The 17,969-nt window shown below is 63.8% G+C and overlaps 1 protein-coding gene across 1 annotated transcript; it reads right to left on the bottom strand.

Moving 5' to 3' along the window:
- Positions 1-3,789: 3,789 nt before the first annotated feature.
- CLDN7 (claudin 7) lies at positions 3,790-12,647 on the bottom strand. The gene is made up of 4 exons (XM_045000650.1): positions 12,152-12,647; positions 5,264-5,428; positions 4,788-4,872; positions 3,790-4,192 (listed from the first exon to the last, which is right to left on the bottom strand). Exons 1-4 carry the CDS (start codon positions 12,372-12,374, stop codon positions 4,027-4,029), a joined length of 639 nt encoding a protein of 212 aa, XP_044856585.1. The 5' UTR covers positions 12,375-12,647; the 3' UTR covers positions 3,790-4,026.
- Between the last annotated feature and the right edge of the window lie 5,322 nt (positions 12,648-17,969).

The raw sequence follows: 17,969 nt of genomic DNA, 5'->3' as shown, positions 1-17,969 counted from the left end.
TTGAACCCGGGACCAATCAGAGGCAGGAAGGAGGCTCGGGTGCAGCTGGAGGGGCCAACGCAGGGCAGCTGGAGACACAGGTGGGTGCTTGGGAGTTACGGGCTAAACTCACAGGGTGGGGGCTGGGAGCCAGGACTCCTGGGTTCTCTCCCGGGCTCTGGGAGGGGAGTGGGGGCTGGTGAGTTAGAGCAGGGGGGCTGAGAGCCAGGACTCCTGGGTTCTCTTCCAGCTCTGGGAGGGGAGTGGGGGCTGGGAGCCAGGACTCCTAGGTTCTCTCCCTGGCTCTGGAGGGGAGTGGGGGCTGGTGAGTCAGAGTAAGGTGGGGGTGGGAGCCAGGACTCCTGGGTTCTCTCCCTGGCTCTGGGAGGGGAGTGGGGGCTGGTGGTTAGAGCAGGGGGGGCTGGGAGCCAGGACTCTTGGGTTCTCTTCGGACTCAGTGAGGGGAGTGGGGGCTGGTGAGTCAGAGCAAGGTGGGGTGGGAGCCAGGACTCCTGGGTTCTCTCCCTGGCTCCGGCAGGGGAGTGGGGGCTGGTGGTTAGAGCCGGGGGGCTGGGAGCCAGGACTCCTGGGTTCTCTCCCTGGCTCCGGCAGGGGAGTGGGGGCTGGTGGTTAGAGCAGGGGGGGCTGGGAGCCAGGACTCCTGGGTTCTCTCCCTGGCTCTGGCAGGGGAGTAGGGGCTAGTGATTAGAGGGGGGGGGGCTGGAGCCAGGACTCCTTGTCCCTATAGACTGATGCAGGAACTGTCTATGTGTCTTTGCAGCATGTGGTGGGATGGGGGTGAGGGGAACCTGATTGCACTCGGTTGGGGGGGGCTCTCTAGTCTGCACCATGGGGACCCCAATCTTTCAGGAGGATCTGTCCAGTATGTGGCACACTGTGGCCTCCCGCTGTGTGTGAATGGGGGGGCACCCTGAAGGTGGTGACCCATGGACCACCTGGCCTGACAGGGGTCCCCCAAAAAACTCATCTTCTCCAGGGGTCCTGCCATTCCCCACCCCCTCCCTGGAGGGCCTCTCTTTCAGGGTCTCCCTGCCCCCCCTCCTTTTGGGGTGTCCCATTCTTGGGGGGGCTGCAGCCAACAGGGCTTCATGTCCGCGAGCAGCTGCCGCTCTGGCCCTCGTGCGCCAGAAGAAAAAGTCCAGGGAGTGGTTTTAAGCTGGGAGGGGGGGGGGGGTCACCCCTGAAAACGGCTGCCCCTTCCCCCTCACTGAGTCACTCAGAGATGCCCCCCCCCGCCAGCCTGAGATTGGGTCAGTTTTGTTCCGTGCCTAGAAAGTCCCCCTGGAATGAAGTGTAAACGTAGCGCTGGCTTGGGGGGGGGCGGGGGGAACCCCACCAAGCCCCCATGATGGGAAGAGGCCCAGCTGTGGACCGAAGCCCCCCCACCCATTAAACACCTTATTTTTTTAATGCATTTATAGCCTATTTCGCCCCAGCCATAAGACGGTGAATTCCCCTTTTGTAGGCCAACAACCCAAACAGTCCTCCCCGCTCTGGCACCCACAAAGCCAGCCCCCGCCCCCAGCAGGCACCTGGCCCTAAACCCGGCCCGGGGAGGGGAAATGGGGGACGGGGTAACTGGAGGAAGACAGCCACGGGGCAGGGAGAAGGCCGGGAGAGTACGAGGGACCCCCTAAAATAGAGAGAGGATGAGGGGGTGCAAAACGGGCAACGGGCCTGGTGCTGAGATGCAGCCACCTCTGGGGCAGGGCGGCCGGTTACCCGGGGACCCCTCGCCCGACGCTGAGATGCGGCCACCTCTGCGGCGAAGCGGCCAGTTACCCGGGAACCCCTCGCCCGGCGCTGAGATGCGGCCACCTCTGGGGCGGGGCGGCCGGTTACCCAGGGACCCCTCACCCGGCGCTGAGATGCGGCCACCTCTGGGGCAGGGCAGCTGGTTACGCAGGGACCCCTCGCCTGGCGCTGAGATGCAGCCACCTCTGGGGCGAAGCGGCCGGTTACCCGGGGACCCCTCGCCCGGCGCTGAGATGCAGCCACCTCTGGGGCGGGGCGGCCGGTTACCGGGGGACCCCTCGCCCGGCGCTGAGATGCGCCCAGCTCTGGGGAAGGGCGGCCGGTTACCCAGGGACCCCTCGCCCGGCACTGAGATGCGGCCACCTCTGGGGCGGGGCGGCCGGTTACCCGGGGACCCCTCGCCCGGCGCTGAGATGCGGCCACCTCTGGGGCGGGGCGGCCGGTTACCCAGGGACCCCTCACCCGGCCCTGAGATGCGGCCACCTCTGGGGCGGGGCGGCCGGTTACCCAGGGACCCCTCACCCGGCCCTGAGATGCGGCCACCTCTGGGGCGGGACGGCCGGTTACCCAGGGACCCCTCGCCCGGTGCTGAGATGCGGCCACCTCTGGGGCGGGGCGGCCGGTGACCCGGGGACCCCTCGCCCGGTGCTGAGATGCGGCCACCTCTGGGGCGGGGCGGCCAGTGACCCAGGGACCCTGTGATGGAGCAGGGCGGATTTGACCTGGGAATGGTGCAGGGAGGTGACATGGGCGATGAGAAGGAATCTACCAGAGCTGTAACCTGAGCCAGGAGGGGGGTTGGGAGAATTCACAGGTGCCTGGGAGACTGAACAAAGGGACGGGGGAGGAGAGCAGCTGGAGGGATGTGGTTTCAGTTTGGGGTGGGGGGTGCAGCGCAGGGAACCCCAAGCTGGAGTCTAAGCTCCCTGAACCCCCAGAAGGACCAGATTGATGGGTCCTGGTTGTGCCTACAAGCTCTGCTGTAACCTGCGTCCCTGTTGTCCAATAAACCTTCCGTCTTACTGGCCGGCTGAGAGTCACTGTGAATCCCCAGGAAGAGGGGTGCAGGGCCGGACTCCCCCACACTCCGTGACAGACCCCTCCCCCAGCGCTGAGATGCAGCCACCTCTGGGGCGGGGCGGCCGGTTACCCAGGGACCCCTCGCCCAGTGCTGAGATGCAGCCACCTCTGGGGCGGGGCGGCCAGTGACCCAGGGACCCCTCGCCCGGCGCTGAGATGCGGCCACCTCTGGGGCGGGGCGGCCGGTTACCCAGGGACCCCTCACCCGGCCCTGAGATGCGGCCACCTCTGGGGCGGGGCGGCCGGTTACCCAGGGACCCCTCGCCTGGCGCTGAGATGCAGACAGCACCTTTCCTGGAGGGGGGCCGTGTGCACACACCCTCATCTCCCCCTTTGGGAAACCCTGCCCCACCCCTCGAGGACACCCCCAAAGACAGATCTCTCCACGAGGAGGCACCACACGGTCTTTCCAAAACACACAGGTTTTAATTTCTGTACAAAAAAAAGAGGACAAAGACCACACGAATCCCAGCCGCGCACAGATCATTCGTTAAAAACCCCCTAACGAGCGGGAGTGCTTTTTAAATAACGACATTGGTCATTCCCCCCCCACCCCCGCAATTAAACTCCCCCTCACAATAAAAATAAAAAATAAAATACAAATTCCACCATAGCGATTATGGGGCGAGATTCTTAAAGGGGGGGGGGCATTTTAAGGGCAGATTGTGAGATTTCAGGGTGGGGATCTCCCCCTCTTCAGAGACAGACGGGGTCAGTTATATGGGGGTTTAACCCCGGCTAAAAAAGGAAGAAAATCTCTGAGCTGATTTCTCCAACGTTCGGCAGAATACACACGCCCCATAAGAAATCCTTTAGACGGGTATATCCTGTTTTGGGGTGCTCTTAAAAAACCCTCCCCCGCTTATAAAATGAAAACCCACTCCCTCCCCCCCCCAGTCAGCTACACTGAACAGAATTTAGGGGTACCCCCTTACTCAGTTAACCCTCCCCCAAGCACACGGCACCCCCAAAAATCCTCCCTGTGCCCCCAAAAACGTGGGAAGGTAGAAAAACCGAAATCTCAAATGGGCATGGATGCTTTTAAAACCATCTGCGCGGAGTTCGGGAGCACCCCGATATTCCTAAGTGGGGGTACCCCCCCCCATGCAAGGGGTTAACCCCCTTTGCCGGCGCCGGGATAGTGACGGCAGAAAGGGGTCCGGGCCGCAGAGCTGGCCTCCGATCAGGGCACTAGACGTATTCCTTGTTGGTGGGGGGCCGGGAAGCGGCTTTGCTCTTGGGGTACTGCTGGTTGTACCCCGATTTCCCAGGGCAGGAGCAGGACAGGAGACCCCCGCCCAGCAGCACCAGGGCCGAGCCAGCCCAGCCGATGAAGATCGCCGATCCAAACTCATACCTGGGGAGGGAGGGGGAGACTGATCAGCTGTGGGCCCGCCCCTTTCCCCCATAGCCCCGCCCTGTTCTGGTCAGCCCCACCCCTTTCCCCCATAGCCCCGCCCCTTTCCCCATAGCCCCGCCCCTTTCCCCATAGCCCCGCCCCTTTCCCCATAGCCCCGCCCTGACTCAGGAAACCTTAAGATGCAGCCACCTCTGGGGCGGGGCAGCTGGTTATATACACAGTTGAACAGTCCATTGAGGCAAGGGGAGAGCACCCCCTGCTGCCCCCGCCCCACTCCCTGCCCCACAGCGCCCCCTAGCGCTGCCCTGGGGCCAGCCCTGCCTGCCAGGGGAGAGCGCCCCCTGCTGAGCCCCCCGCCCCGCTCCCTGCCCCACAGCGCCCCCTAGCGCCGCCCTGGGGCCAGCCCTGCCTGGCAGGGGAGAGCGCCCCCTGCTGAGCCCCCCGCCCCGCTCCCTGCCCCACAGCGCCCCCTAGCGCCGCCCTTGAGCCAGCCCTGCCTGCCAGGGGAGAGCGCCCCCTGCTGAGCTCCCCGCCCCGGTCCCTGCCCCACAGCGCCCCCTAGCGCCACACATGGGAGAAGCCCGCAACTCACTTGGCGTTCATAGGTACCGTGACGTTGTAGAAATCTTGCACGATCTGGTTTCCGTACCAGGAACAGGCGATCAGCGCCGCTAAACCTGGGGAGGAGAGAAACACGGGCTTCGAAATGCCACCCGGCGCCTGTCCCCTCTGGGGGGCGCCGGCTCCCCCCCTGGCCCCAGGGCGGGGACTGGCTGGCTCAGGGGGGCGGGGAATGGGGCAGGGGCCTGTCCCCTCTAGGGGGCGCCGGCTCCCACCCGGCCCCAGGGCGGGGACTGGCTGGCTCAGGGGGGCGGGGAATGGGGCAGGGGCCTGTCCCCTCTAGGGGGCGCCGGCTCCCATCTGATTTCATGCATGAAATGAATTGCCCAGGTCTCAGCCAGTCGCCCCAGCAGTGGGAGCGTGGAACAAGGGCTCCCACCCACTCCAGGCCTGGGCACGTCGAGGGACCCGGCGGCTACCCACCCGCCGGCCCCTTCCTGGACTCACCGCCCACCACGAAGACGAGCCCCCCGGTCATGGCGATGCGCGCCTTCTGCACCTTGTTGTCCCCCCCGCAGCGGGTGCACTTCATGCCCATGGAGGCGACGCCAATGCCCACGACGCCCATCACGATGGAGACCACCATGAGCGCCCGCGTGGCCTGGAGAGCAGCTGCCGGGGGGCGAGAGAGAAACTGGGTGAGGCAGCTGAGTAGAACCCAGGAGTCCTGGCTCCCAGCCCCCACTGCTCTAACCACCAGCCCCCACTCCCCTCCCAGAGCTGGGGAGAGAACCCAGGATTCCTGGCTCCCAGCCCCCCCTGCTCTAACCACCAGCCCCCACTCCCCTCCCAGAGCCGGGGAGAGAACCCAGGCGTCCTGGCTCCCAGCCCCCACTGCTCTAACCCACCAGCCCCCACTCCCCTCCCAGAGCCGGGGAGAGAACCCAGGATTCCTGGCTCCCAGCCCCTCCCTGCTCTAACCACCAGCCTCCCCTCCCAGAGCTGGACAGAGAACCCAGGCGTCCTGGCCACCAGCCCCCACTCCCCTCCCAGAGCCAGAGTGACCCCAGGAGTCCTGGCTCCCAGCCCCCCTGCTCTAACCACCAGCCTCCCCTCTCAGAGCCGGGGAGAGAACCCAGGCATCCTGGCTCCAAGCACCCCCCCTCTCTAACCACCAGCCCCCACTCCCCTCCCAGAGCTGGGCAGAGAACCCAGGAGTCCTGGCTCCCAGCCCCCACCCCCCGCTCTAACCACCAGCCCCCACTCCTCTCCCAGAGACAGGGAGAGAACCCAGGAGTCCTGGCTCCCAGCACCCCCCAGCTCTAACCACTAGACCGCACTCCTCTCCCAGAGATGGGGCGAGAACCCAGGCATCAGTAACAGGTTAGAAGGGTAGGAAGAAATGGTCAGTGTTCACCGTGGGGTGGCCGGGGCGCCGCAGTGGGACGAGGGCGTCCTTATCAACCGGGTGCCCCATGAGGTGCCAACGTCTGCAGAGACGGGCTCTCACCCACGGGCAGAGGAAACCCAGTGACGCACCCGGGACAACATCATCCCAACTTGTGCCTATAAAATCTTGGGGTCTACATGGGCCGTTACGACTCAAGAGTAGGATCTGGGGGTCGTTCTCCGAAACCCTCCACTCCATGTGCAGCGGCGTCGGAAAAAGGTTGGGGACCGTCACGCAAGGGATGTTGTCTATTCACGTCGACCATTCGGATCGGCAAGGGACAGAAAATATCACATCGCCCCTAGATAAATCCATGGGACGCCCCACATCTTGGAGATGCGCAGATGTGGGTCGCCCCGTCTCCGAACGGGGATCAGCAAAGGTTCAGAAAAGGGCAAACAAATGTGATTTGGGGTCCGGAGCGGCTTCCGTGCCAGGACGTTTCCGCTTTGAGAGGAGACGGCGCAGCCGGGATTTGATACGGGGCTATAAAACCGCGTGGAGAGAGGCAAGGAGGAAGTGGTGTTTCCTCCTCACCCGAGAACACGGGGTCGGCCAATGAAATGAATAGGCAGCGGTTTCCGAACAAAAGAAAGGAAGTGTTTCCTCACGCAACGCGCGGTCCATCTGTGGAACTCCTCGCTGGGGGACGTGGCGGAGGCCAAGCGTATAAGTGGCTTCCACAACGTTGCTGGAGGACCGGTCCGCCAATGGGGGTTAGCTAAGAAGGGCCCGGGGGCAACCCAGTACTCTGGAGGTCCCTAAATCTCCAGGCGGCAGATGCTGGGAGTGGATGCTGATCGCTAATCCCTCTGAACCACTGTCAGGAGACAGGACACTGGGCTAGAGAGACCATTGGTCTAACTCTTAAGAGTCCTGGCTCCCAGCCCCTCTGCTCTAACCCACCAGCCCCCACTCCCCTCCCAGAGCCGGGGAGAGAACCCAGGAGTCCTGGCTCCCAGCGCCCCCTGCTCTAACCCAGCAGCACCCACTCCCCTCCCAGAGCCTGGGGAGAGAACCCAGGAGTCCTGGCTCCCAGCCCCTCTGCTCTAACTCACCAGCCCCCACTCCCCTCCCAGAGCCGGGGAGAGAACCCAGGAGTCCTGGCTCCCAGCCCCCCCTGCTCTAACCCACCAGCCCTCACTCCCCTCCCAGAGCCGAGGAGAGAACCCAGGAGTCCTGGCTCCCAGCCCCCCCACACCTGCTCTACCCAGCAGCACCCACTCCCCTCCCAGAGCCTGGGGAGAGAACCCAGGAGTCCTGGCTCCCAGCCCCCCCTGCTCTAACCCACCAGCCCCCACTCCCCTCCTGGAGCCGGGGAGAGAACCCAGGAGTCCTGGCTCCCAGCCCCTCCTGCTCTAACCCACCAGCCCCCACTCCCCTCCCAGAGCCGGGGAGAGAACCCAGGAGTCCTGGCTCCCAGCGCCCCCTGCTCTAACCCAGCAGCACCCACTCCCCTCCCAGAGCCTGGGAAGAGAACCCAGGAGTCCTGGCTCCCAGCCCCCCCTGCTCTAACCCACCAGCCCTCACTCCCCTCCCAGAGCCGAGGAGAGAACCCAGGAGTCCTGGCTCCCAGCCCCCCCACACCTGCTCTACCCAGCAGCACCCACTCCCCTCCCAGAGCCTGGGGAGAGAACCCAGGAGTTCTGGCTCCCAGCCCCCCCTGCTCTAACCCACCAGCCCCCACTCCCCTCCTGGAGCCAGGGAGAGAACCCAGGAGTCCTGGCTCCCAGCCCCCCCTGCTCTAACCCACCAGCCCCCACTCCCCTCCCAGAGCCGGGGCGAGGACCCAGGAGTCCTGGCTCCCAGCCCCCCCCCTCCCCCGCTCTAACCACCAGCCCCCACTCTCCATATAAATCTAGGGTACTTTGGAAACCATTTGTCACCGTTGTAGCCTAAAGCTATAGATGCTTTGGGTTAATTACAACCTTGGTAAAGAGCATCTCATTCCAGCTTCTTTACATTTGCCCTGGGGAGGGAAATCTAGGATCAAAGCAGAGTGGGGGATGGGAGCCAGGACTCCTGGGTTCTCTCCCCAGCGCTGGGAGGGGAGAGGGGGCTGGTGGGTTAGAGCAGGGGGTTCTGAGAGCCAGGACTCCTGGGTTCTCTCCTCAGCTCTGGGAGGAGAGTGGGGGCTGGTGGGTTAGAGCAAGGGGGGCTGGGAGCCAGGACTCCTGGGTTCTCTCCCTGGCTCTGGGAGGGGAGTGGGGGCTGGTGGGTTAGAGCAGGGGGGGCTGGGAGCCAGGACTCCTGGGTTCCATCCCTGGCTCTGCCCCTCCCTGCCTCAGTTTCCCCAGTTATAAAGCAAGGGGGGGGGGGACAGGATCATCCCCAGCTGTTCTGCGCCTGCGAGGCTAAATCCTCCATTTGCCATGTCTCGCTGCGTCACCTGGGGGCGGGGGGAGGCCGAGCGGGAGACTTTGCCCCCATGGTGCCCGGTGCATTAATTTAAAAACAAACACCCCAGCGCCTGCTTCCCGCCAGCCACTGATTCCTTCCCCCCACCCCCGGGCCCAGCCCCAGGGTGAGTCAACTCACTTGCTCTCAATTCCCTGTCCCCAGCCGGCCCCACCCTCTGTGCTCTCCCCAGAGACAGGTGGAACCACCAGAGCCGGGGAGTTTCACTGAAACTGAGACAGAGACAGAAATTTCCCTGGGAGGGGAGTGGGGGGTAGTGGTTAGAGCAGGGGGGTGGGAGCCAGGACTCCTGGGTTCTCTCCCTGGCTCTGGGAGGGGAGTGGGGGCTGGTGCGTTAGAGCAGGGGGGGCTGGGAGCCAGGACTCCTGGGTTCTCTCCCCCGGCTCTGGGAGGGGAGTGGGGGCTGGTGGGTTAGAGCAAGGGGGGCTGGGAGCCAGGACTCCTGGGTTCTCTCCCCCGGCTCTGGGAGGGGAGTGGGGGCTGGTGGGTTAGAGCAAGGGGGGCTGGGAGCCAGGACTCCTGGGTTCTCTCCCCAGCTCCGGGAGGGGAGTGACCTGAGTTTCAATAACCACCCTCAGGCTGTCAAAGACACATCCAGTTTCTCCAGTCCAGGAGCAGTTTGAAATAACCTGGGTGTGGTGTTTACCTTCCTGCCCTGGCAAAGGCCACTAAGCTCCCATGTCAGCCCCCCCTGCACCCACCTCACCATCCTCTGCGCCCCAAGACACAGCCCTCCCCCAATTCTGTTAAACCCCAACACCTCAGAGCTATTCACACAGCGTTAGATAACCTCCCCCTCACTGTGCCCCCAGGCTCTAACCCACCAGCCCCCTCTCCCCTCCCAGAGCGGGGGAGAGAACCCAGGAGTCCTGGCTCCCAGCCCCTCCCTGGTCTAACCCACCAGCTGCCACTCCCCTCCCAGAGCCAGGAGAGAACCCAGGAGTCCTGGCTCCCAGCCCCCCTGCTCTGACCACCAGCCCTGACTCCCCTCCCAGAGCTCGGGAGAGAACCCAGGAGTCCTGGCTCCCAGCCCCCCTGCTCTAACCCACCAGCCCCCACTCCCCTCCCAGAGCCAGGAGAGAACCCAGGAGTCCTGGCTCCCAGCCACCCTGCTCTAACCCACCAGCCCCACTGCCCTCCCAGAGCCGGGGAGAGAACCCAGGCGTCCTGGCTCCCACTTTCTGGTCCTATTCTGCACTCAGATGTTGGGCAAGGTTTCGCCGAGGAGGAGGAGCAGCACCCGAGGATGAAGGGCAGATGAGGCCTGGTAGGGCACCCGGGGCTGCCAGCCTGGCAGGCCATGGCCCCGTGACCCCTGTGGTTGTGATTAGGTCTCCTATCGTGGGCTGGATGAAGGGAGTTTATTTTCCCGAATAACACAACCCGATAAGATTAAAAGGCCTGGATTGTTACGCAGAACTGTTTATAAACTCCCTGCCTGGTGCCAGGGAGAGAACCCAGGAGTCCTGGCTCCCAGCCCCCCGCTGCTCTAACCACCAGCCCCCACTCCCCTCCCAGAGCTGGGGAGAGAACCCAGGAGTCCTGGCTCCCAGCCCCCCCCTGCACTAACCCACCAACCCCCACTCCCCTCCCAGAGCCGGGGAGAGAACCCAGGAGTCCTGGCTCCCAGCCCCCCCTGCTCTAACCCACCAGCCCCCACTCCCCTCCCAGAGCTGGGGAGAGAACCCAGGAGTCCTGGCTCCCAGCGCCCCCCTGCTCTAACCCCCCAACTCCCCTCCCAGAGCTGGGGAGAGAACCCAGGAGTCCTGGCTCCCAGCGCCCCCCTGCTCTGACCCACCAGCCCCCACTCCCCTCCCAGAGCCGGGGAGAGAACCCAGGAGTCCTGCCACAGGCCCAGCCTCCAACCACTGGGCCCCACTTCCTCTCTGTGTGGTTTGCCCCACAACCAGGGCGTGTGCGCTCAGGCGAGTCTGAAAACTCCTTTTTGCTGCATTTTCCTTGACTCGCTCCAGAGGGGGGAAAAAGTGTGAGTGTGTGTGGGGGGGAGTGAATGCATAAGAGGATGGAGCCCCCCCCAGATCTGGACCCCAGACCCCCCCCCACACTCCAGGGAACTGTTTTCCCTGTGGGGTGGGACTTTGATCCCCGGAAATTTAATCAGCGGAAGAAGGCAGACAGCCCCCCCCCCCCCCTCCGCCTCCTACAGGTGCAGGCAGAGTCCACCTGTGTGGGTGTGGGGCGGGGGGGTGGAGGCCCAGGAAGGGAGGGGGGGGGTAGATTCATTCATGTCGCCCTTTGTCCTGGGTCTGAGCCGCAGGGCGAGGCTGCAGGAGTGACCCAACCGGTTCTGGGGGGGGGGGCGGAACGCGGGGGGGGGGGAAGGAAGAGAGGAATGAACCAGGGGAAGGAAAGGAAGAGAGGAGGGTGGACTGGGGGGGGGGTGGATGCACAAACCCAGGAGAGCTGGGGGGGGGGCAGGGGGGGTTCCCCTTTAATTCACACCTCACCCATGGAAGGGGGAGGGGGCTTTTAAAAAAAGCTCTCAACTCCCCCAATGTAAAGGGGCTTTGCAATCCCACTGGGGGGGGGGGGGTCTCTGTCCCCCCCCACACACACATTTAAAGGGGCTTTAACATCTTACTGGGGGGGGGGGGATATTAGGGTGAATTTAACAGCCAACCCCCAGGGAAATACCTGCGGGCGGGGGGGGGGGGTTGTACGGGCGGGGGGCGGATCGAAGTGAGAGCGCCTGGGAGGGGGGGAAGGGGGGAGCAGAGGGGGCGGGGGCGGGGAAGGGGGACCCCCAGTTCCGGGGGGAGCAGAGGGGGCGCGGGCGGGGAAGGGGGGATGGAAATGGGGGGTCCCTGATCCGGGGGAGCCGAGGGGGCGCGCGGGGGGGGGGGGAGAACGGGAGCCCCAGAAGTGGAGCAGGGCGGCGGGGGGGGGGGGGGAGAGAAACCAGCCCCTGTTTATAAAGGCGCGTTGGGTTTAAAAGCAAAATTGTGCAAATATTGAAACAGGGAACGGGGGGGGGGGGGGGGGGGGGGGGTGGGTGGGGGGGGGGGGGGGGGGGGGGGGGGGGGGGGGGGGGGGGGGGGTGGGGGCGGGGGGGGGGGGTGGGGGGGGGGGGGGGGGGGGGGGCGGGGGGGGGGGGGGGCTGGGGCGGGCGGGGCGGGGGGGGGGGGGGGGGGGGGGGGGGGGGGCGGGGGAGAAGGGAAGAAAGCGCTGGAAGGGGGGGGGCGCTCCCCACGAACGGGAGGGGGGGCTCAGAAGTCACTGGAGTTCCTCCCCCTCCCATGGCAGCGGGGTTCCCCCTCCCCCCCACATCCCCCACGCGCGCGGCCCCTCCCCACTCACCGCGGGGTTCCCCCTGCCCCCCGCGCCCCCCCCCACTCACAGCGGGGTTCCCCCTCCCCCACGCGCCCCCCCCACTCACAGCGGGGTTCCCCCTGCCCCACGCGCGCCCCTCCCCACTCACGGCGGGGTTCCCCCTCCCCCACGCGCGCGGCCCCTCCCCACTCACGGCGGGGTTCCCCCTCCCCCACGCGCGGCCCCCCCCCACTCACAGCTGAGGTTGAGGATGGAGTCGTAGGCTTTGCACTGGATCTGCCCCGTGCTCTGCCAGGCGCAGGACATCCACAGCCCCTGGTAGACCGCCACGGACGTGATGATGTTGTCCCCGGCGTAGGACGACATGCGCCACTGAGGCAGGATGGTGGCCGCGATCAGCGCCACCCAGCCCAGCAGGGCCAGCACGAAGCCCAGCAGCTGCAGCCCGGAGTTGGCCATGGCGAGCCACCCAGGAGAGAGAAAGAAAGGAAGGAAAAAAAAACACGCGTGGATCCGGAAACACGCGTGGATCCGGGCGTGCCGCCCAAACAAAGCGCCCTTCAAAAAAAAAAAAAAACCCTGGAAGGGGGGGACGGAGCAAAACGCTCGTGGATCCGGGGAGCGCGGCCCCCCCCCAAACAAAACACGCGTGGATCCGGGTGCGACCCAAACAAAAGAAGTGGAGGGGGAGGGGAGACACCGCGGCGCCTCCAGCCAGCTGCAAATCCTCTCGCGCTCCGCCCGCTACCTGGCCAGGTGAATGGCTCACCTGTATTTATGCCCTGGGCGGGGAGGGGGGGCGGGGTCAGCCCTGGGGGTGGGAGGGGACAAGCCTGAGGGGGGGGGGGAGTTTCATGACATCACCCCGGGGCCATGGGGACGGAAGGAGAGTCATGGCGGGGGGGGGAGGGGGGGTAAAACCAGGGCGGGGCAGGTTCCGGCTGGGGGGAGGGGCGGTCAACCCTGCTGCCCCCCCCGCCCACGCCTGCCTGAGCAGAACCCCCCCCCTCACCGCCCGCCCTGAACTGAGCAAATTCCTCCCCCGCCCCCTCCTCCAATGCCTTCCCCACTTGCAATGCCCCCCACGCCCCAGCCACCCACCGTGACTCAGTTTCCCTACCTGTATAATGGCTAGAAGGGGGGGGGTGTCACTGTGTATCTGGGCACCATGGGAGGGGTCCGATGGCGGGGGGTCTCCGTGCTGTTTGCACGTCGGGAATAGGATGTTGTGTGTGTGGGGGGGGGGATCTCTGGGTTCTCCGTCAGTCCCCGCCCCATAACGGTGCAGCGGGGAAATGCCTGGGGCTGGGAGCAGCAGGTGCCTGAATAGACTGGGGGGGGAGGGGGAGGGGGGAGTGGGGGGGCGAGGCGGGGGCAGGGGGGAGGGCAGGGGGGAGGCGGGGGGGGCAGGGGCGGGGGCGGCGTGTGTCACTGTCTGTGACTCAGTATCGCAAGTGAAATAGAAACTCCACTCACCGGTTCCCCCGTGTCATGAGCTCCGGGTCCCTGCCCCACACCCTGCCCCAGGGAATCCGCCCCAGAGACCTGCCTTCTGCCCCACACCCTGCCCCACAGGATCCCCCCTCTGCCCCACACCCTGCCCCCACAGGATCCCCCCTCTGCCCCACACCCTGCCCCCACAGGAGCCCCCCCTCTGCCCCCACAGGATCCCCCCCTCTCTGCCCCACACCCTGCCCCCACAGGAGCCCCCCCTCTGCCCCACACCCTGCCCCACAGGATCCCCCCTCTTCCCCACACCCTGCCCCCACCGGAGCCCCCCCTCTGCCCCACAGGATCCCCCCCTCTGCCCCACACCCTGCCCCCCCCGGAGCCCCCCCTCTGCCCCCACCGGTTCCCCCCTCTGCCCCACACCCTGCCCCCACAGGAGCCCCCCCTCTGCCCCACACCCTGCCCCCACGGGAGCCCCCCCTCTGCCCCACACCCTGCTCCACAGGATCCCCCCCTCTGCCCCCACAGGAGCCCCCCCTCTGCCCCACACCCTGCCCCCACAGGAGCCCCCCCTCTGCGCCCCCCGGAGCGCCCCCCCTCTGCCCCACACCCTGCCCCCACAGGAGCCCCCCCTCTGCCCCACACCCTGCCCCCACAGGAGCCCCCCCTCTGCCCCACACCCTGCCCCACAGGATCCCCCCTCTGCCCCCACAGGATCCCCCCCTCTCTGCCCCACACCCTGCCCCCACAGGAGCCCCCCCTCTGCCCCACACCCTGCCCCACAGGATCCCCCCTCTGCCCCACACCCTGCCCCCACAGGAGCCCCCCCTCTGCCCCACACCCTGCCCCACAGGATCCCCCCTCTGCCCCACACCCTGCCCCCACCGGAGCCCCCCTCTGCCCCACACCCTGCCCCACAGGATCCCCCCTCTGCCCCACACCCTGCCCCCACAGGAGCCCCCCCTCTGCCCCCACAGGATCCCCCCCTCTGCCCCACACCCTGCCCCCACAGGATCCCCCCTCTGCCCCACACCCTGCCCCACAGGATCCCCTCCTCTGCCCCCACAGGAGCCCCCCCTCTGCCCCCACAGGATCCCCCCCTCTGCCCCACACCCTGCCCCCACAGGTGCCCCCCCTCTGCCCCACACCGTGCCCCACAGGAGCCCCCCCTCTGCCCCCACAGGATCCCCCCCTCTCTGCCCCACACCCTGCCCCACAGGATCCTCCCCCACCCCACATTCAGCACCATGGAATACCCCCTCTGCCCCACATTATGACCCATTGTACCCACCCACCGCCCTGCCCTCTGCCCCGCGTCCTGCCCTATGGAATACCCCCCTTCGGCGCTCTGCCCCACACGCTGCCCCTTGGGATCCTCCCCAGTACCCTCTTCTCTCTGCTACACGCCCTGCCCCACAGGCGCTCCCCTGCTGTACACCCTGCCCCACGGCATCCCCCCAAGTGCCCTCCCCTCTGCCCCGAACCTAGCCCCATCCCTTCTCCCTGCCCCATGGCACCCCCTCGGTGCTCTCCCATGTGCCCCAGACCCCACCCCTTCAGATCGCTCCACCCCACAGCACCCCCCATAGGCCCCATCCCATAGCAATCCCCCTCCCCCCATGCCTTCCCCTCTGCCCCACACCGCACCCCTCCCCTCCCTGCTCATTGCCTCATCCCACTGAGACTGAGAGTGGCTGATTAATGGGGGCAGGTCTCCCCAGAGATGGGCAGGGACCCAGAGAGTGAAACCCCTCCCCCCACACCCCACCATGGGGGGCCGGAGGGGCGCTAGGGGGGAGGGGTCAGTGTGTGTGTGTGTGTGTGTGTGTATGTGTGTGATATGCCCCCTGCTGGAGAGGATCTGTGTGTGTGTGTGTGTGTGTGTGTGTGTGTGTGTGTGTGTGTGTGTGTGTGTGTGTGTGAGATATGCCCCCTGCTGGAGAGGATCTCTGTGTCTGTGTGTGTGTGTGCAGGTGTTGACCCGTGTGTCTGTGTGTGCAGGTGTTGACGTGTGTGTGTGTACGCACATGCGCATGCGCGCACGGGTGCAGATGTTGATGTTGATGTGTGTGTGTGTGTGCACACACAGGTGTTGACCTCTGTGTGTGTGTGTCTGCAGGTGTTGACCTGTGTGTGTGTGTGTGTGCGCGCGCGCACAGGTGCAGGTATTGATGTTGATGTGTGTGTGTGTCTGCAGGTGTTGACCTGTGTGTGTGTGTGTGTGTGCGCACACAGATGCAGGTATTGATGTTGATGTGTGTGTGTGTGTGTGTCTGCAGGCGTTGACTTCTGTGTGTGTATGTCTGTGTGTGTGTGTGTGCAGGCGTTGACCTGTGTGTGTATGTCTGTGTGTGTGTGTGTGCAGGTGTTGACTTCTGAGTGTGTGCATCTGTGTGTGTGTGTGTCTGCAGGTGTTGACCTGTGTGTGTGTGCACGCACACAGGTGCAGGTATTGATGTTGATGTGTGTGTGAGTGTGTGTGCAGGCGTTGACCTGTGTGTGTATGTCTGTGTGTGTGAGTGTGTGTGCAGGCGTTGACTTCTGTGTGTGTATGTCTGTGTGTGTGTGTGTGCAGGCATTGACTTCTGAGTGTGTGCATCTGTGTGTGTGTGTGTGTGTGTGCAGGTGTTGACGTGTGTGTGTGCGCGCGCGTGTGTGTGTGTAGGTGTTGACCTGTGTGTGTACCCGGCTCACTGGAACAGCCTGTAACACCCCCTGCTGCAGCCTGTCACCCCTTCATCACCTGCCGCCTCCTCTCCCAGTACCTGGTGAGCCCCCCACGCGCTGAACCCCGGCCCCACCGGGTCCTGAGCTCAGCCCCCCAGGGCCTCCCCCAGCCTGGGAGCCACCACTGAGCCCTGCACCCCAACATGCTGCAGGGGCAACACATGTCACCTGGCCGGGGGGGGCATGGGGAGGGACAGATAGATTAGAATAATAGAGGGGGTATCTGGGGATAGATAGATAGATAGATAGATAGATAGATAGATAGATAGATAGATAGATAGATAGAGGGGGTGGATGGGGATAGATAGATAGAGGGGGTGGATGGGGGTTGATAGATAGATAGATAGATAGATAGATAGAGGGGGTGTCTGGGGATAGATAGATAGAGGGGGTGTCTGGGGATAGATAGATAGAGGGGGTGTCTGGGGATAGATAGATAGATAGAGGGGGTGGGTGGGGATATATAGATAGATAGATAGATGCGGTGGATGGAGAGAGATAGATAGATAGATGGGGTGGATGGGGATGGATAGATAGATAGAGGGGGTGGATGGGGATAGATAGATAGATAGATAGAGGGGGTATCTGGGGATAGATAGATAGATAGATAGATAGAGGGGGTGGGGGGATGGATAGATAGATAGATAGATAGAAGGGGTGGATGGGGATAGATATATAGATAGATAGATAGATAGAGGGGGTATCTGGGGATAGATAGATAGATAGATAGCTAGAGGGGGTGGGGGGATGGATAGATAGATAGATAGATAGAGGGGGTGGATGGGGATAGATAGATAGATAGATAGAGGGGGTGGATGGAGAGAGATAGATAGATAGAAGGGGTGGGTGGGGATAGATAGATAGATAGAGGGGGTGGATGGGGATAGATAGATAGATAGATAGAGGGGGTGGGGGGATGGATAGATAGATAGATAGATAGATAGAAGGGGTGGATGGGGATAGATAGATAGATAGATAGATAGATAGAGGGGGTGGATGGAGAGAGATAGATAGATAGAAGGGGTGGGTGGGGATAGATAGATAGATAGAGGGGGTGGATGGGGATAGATAGATAGATAGATAGAGGGGGTGGATGGGGATAGATAGATAGATAGATAGAGGGGGTATCTGGGGATAGATAGATAGATAGATAGAGGGGGTGGGGGGATGGATAGATAGATAGATAGAGGGGGTGGATGGGGATAGATAGATAGATAGAGGGGGTGGATGGAGAGAGATAGATAGATAGAAGGGGTGGGTGGGGATAGATAGATAGATAGAGGGGGTGGATGGGGATAGATAGATAGATAGATAGATAGATAGATAGATAGATAGATAGATAGATAGATAGATAGATAGAGGGGGTGGGGATAGATAGATAGATAGATAGAGGGGGTGGGTGGGGATAGATAGATAGATGCGGTGGGTGGGGATAGATAGATAGATAGAGGAGGTGGATGGGGATAGATAGATAGATAGATAGATAGATAGATAGAGGGGGTGGATGGGGATAGATAGATAGATAGATAGATAGATAGATAGATAGATAGATAGATAGATAGATAGATAGATAGATGTGGTGGATGGAGATAGATAGATAGATGGATGTGGGGATGGATGGGGGGTGTCTGATGTGTGTGGTTGAGGATTCTGGGTGTGGATGAGCGTAGGCCGGCCCTTGGACTTTACACAAACTGTGTGTATGTGTCTCTCTCACACACACACACACACACACACACACTCACAGGATGGCACCTGAGTCCCTTCCCGGGGAGCTGGCCAAGGATCCAGTCCAGTGTTTGTGGGAGACCTCGGAGCGGCCCCCCCCCCTCCCCGTCTCTCCTCGGCGGGGTGGCACCCAGGAGAGCCCGGACCGGA

This window comes from Mauremys mutica, unplaced genomic scaffold (assembly GCF_020497125.1).
Source record: "Mauremys mutica isolate MM-2020 ecotype Southern unplaced genomic scaffold, ASM2049712v1 000557F_np12_obj, whole genome shotgun sequence".
Lineage (NCBI taxonomy): Eukaryota > Metazoa > Chordata > Testudines > Geoemydidae > Mauremys > Mauremys mutica.
This window is presented reverse-complemented; position numbering and strand designations above follow the sequence as displayed.

What these genes read in the sequence shown, in the direction of transcription:
- CLDN7 (XM_045000650.1), bottom strand. Translation starts at nt 12,374, where the DNA reads ATGGCCAACTCCGGGCTGCAGCTGCTGGGCTTCGTGCTGGCCCTGCTG. An exon ending in CTCCATCCTCAACCTCAGCT is followed by an intron (nt 5,429 to 12,151) that starts GTGAGTGGGGGG and finishes GCCCCCCGGCAG; the next exon opens with CTGCTCTCCAGGCCACGCGG. An exon ending in GCTCGTCTTCGTGGTGGGCG is followed by an intron (nt 4,873 to 5,263) that starts GTGAGTCCAGGA and finishes TCTCCTCCCCAG; the next exon opens with GTTTAGCGGCGCTGATCGCC.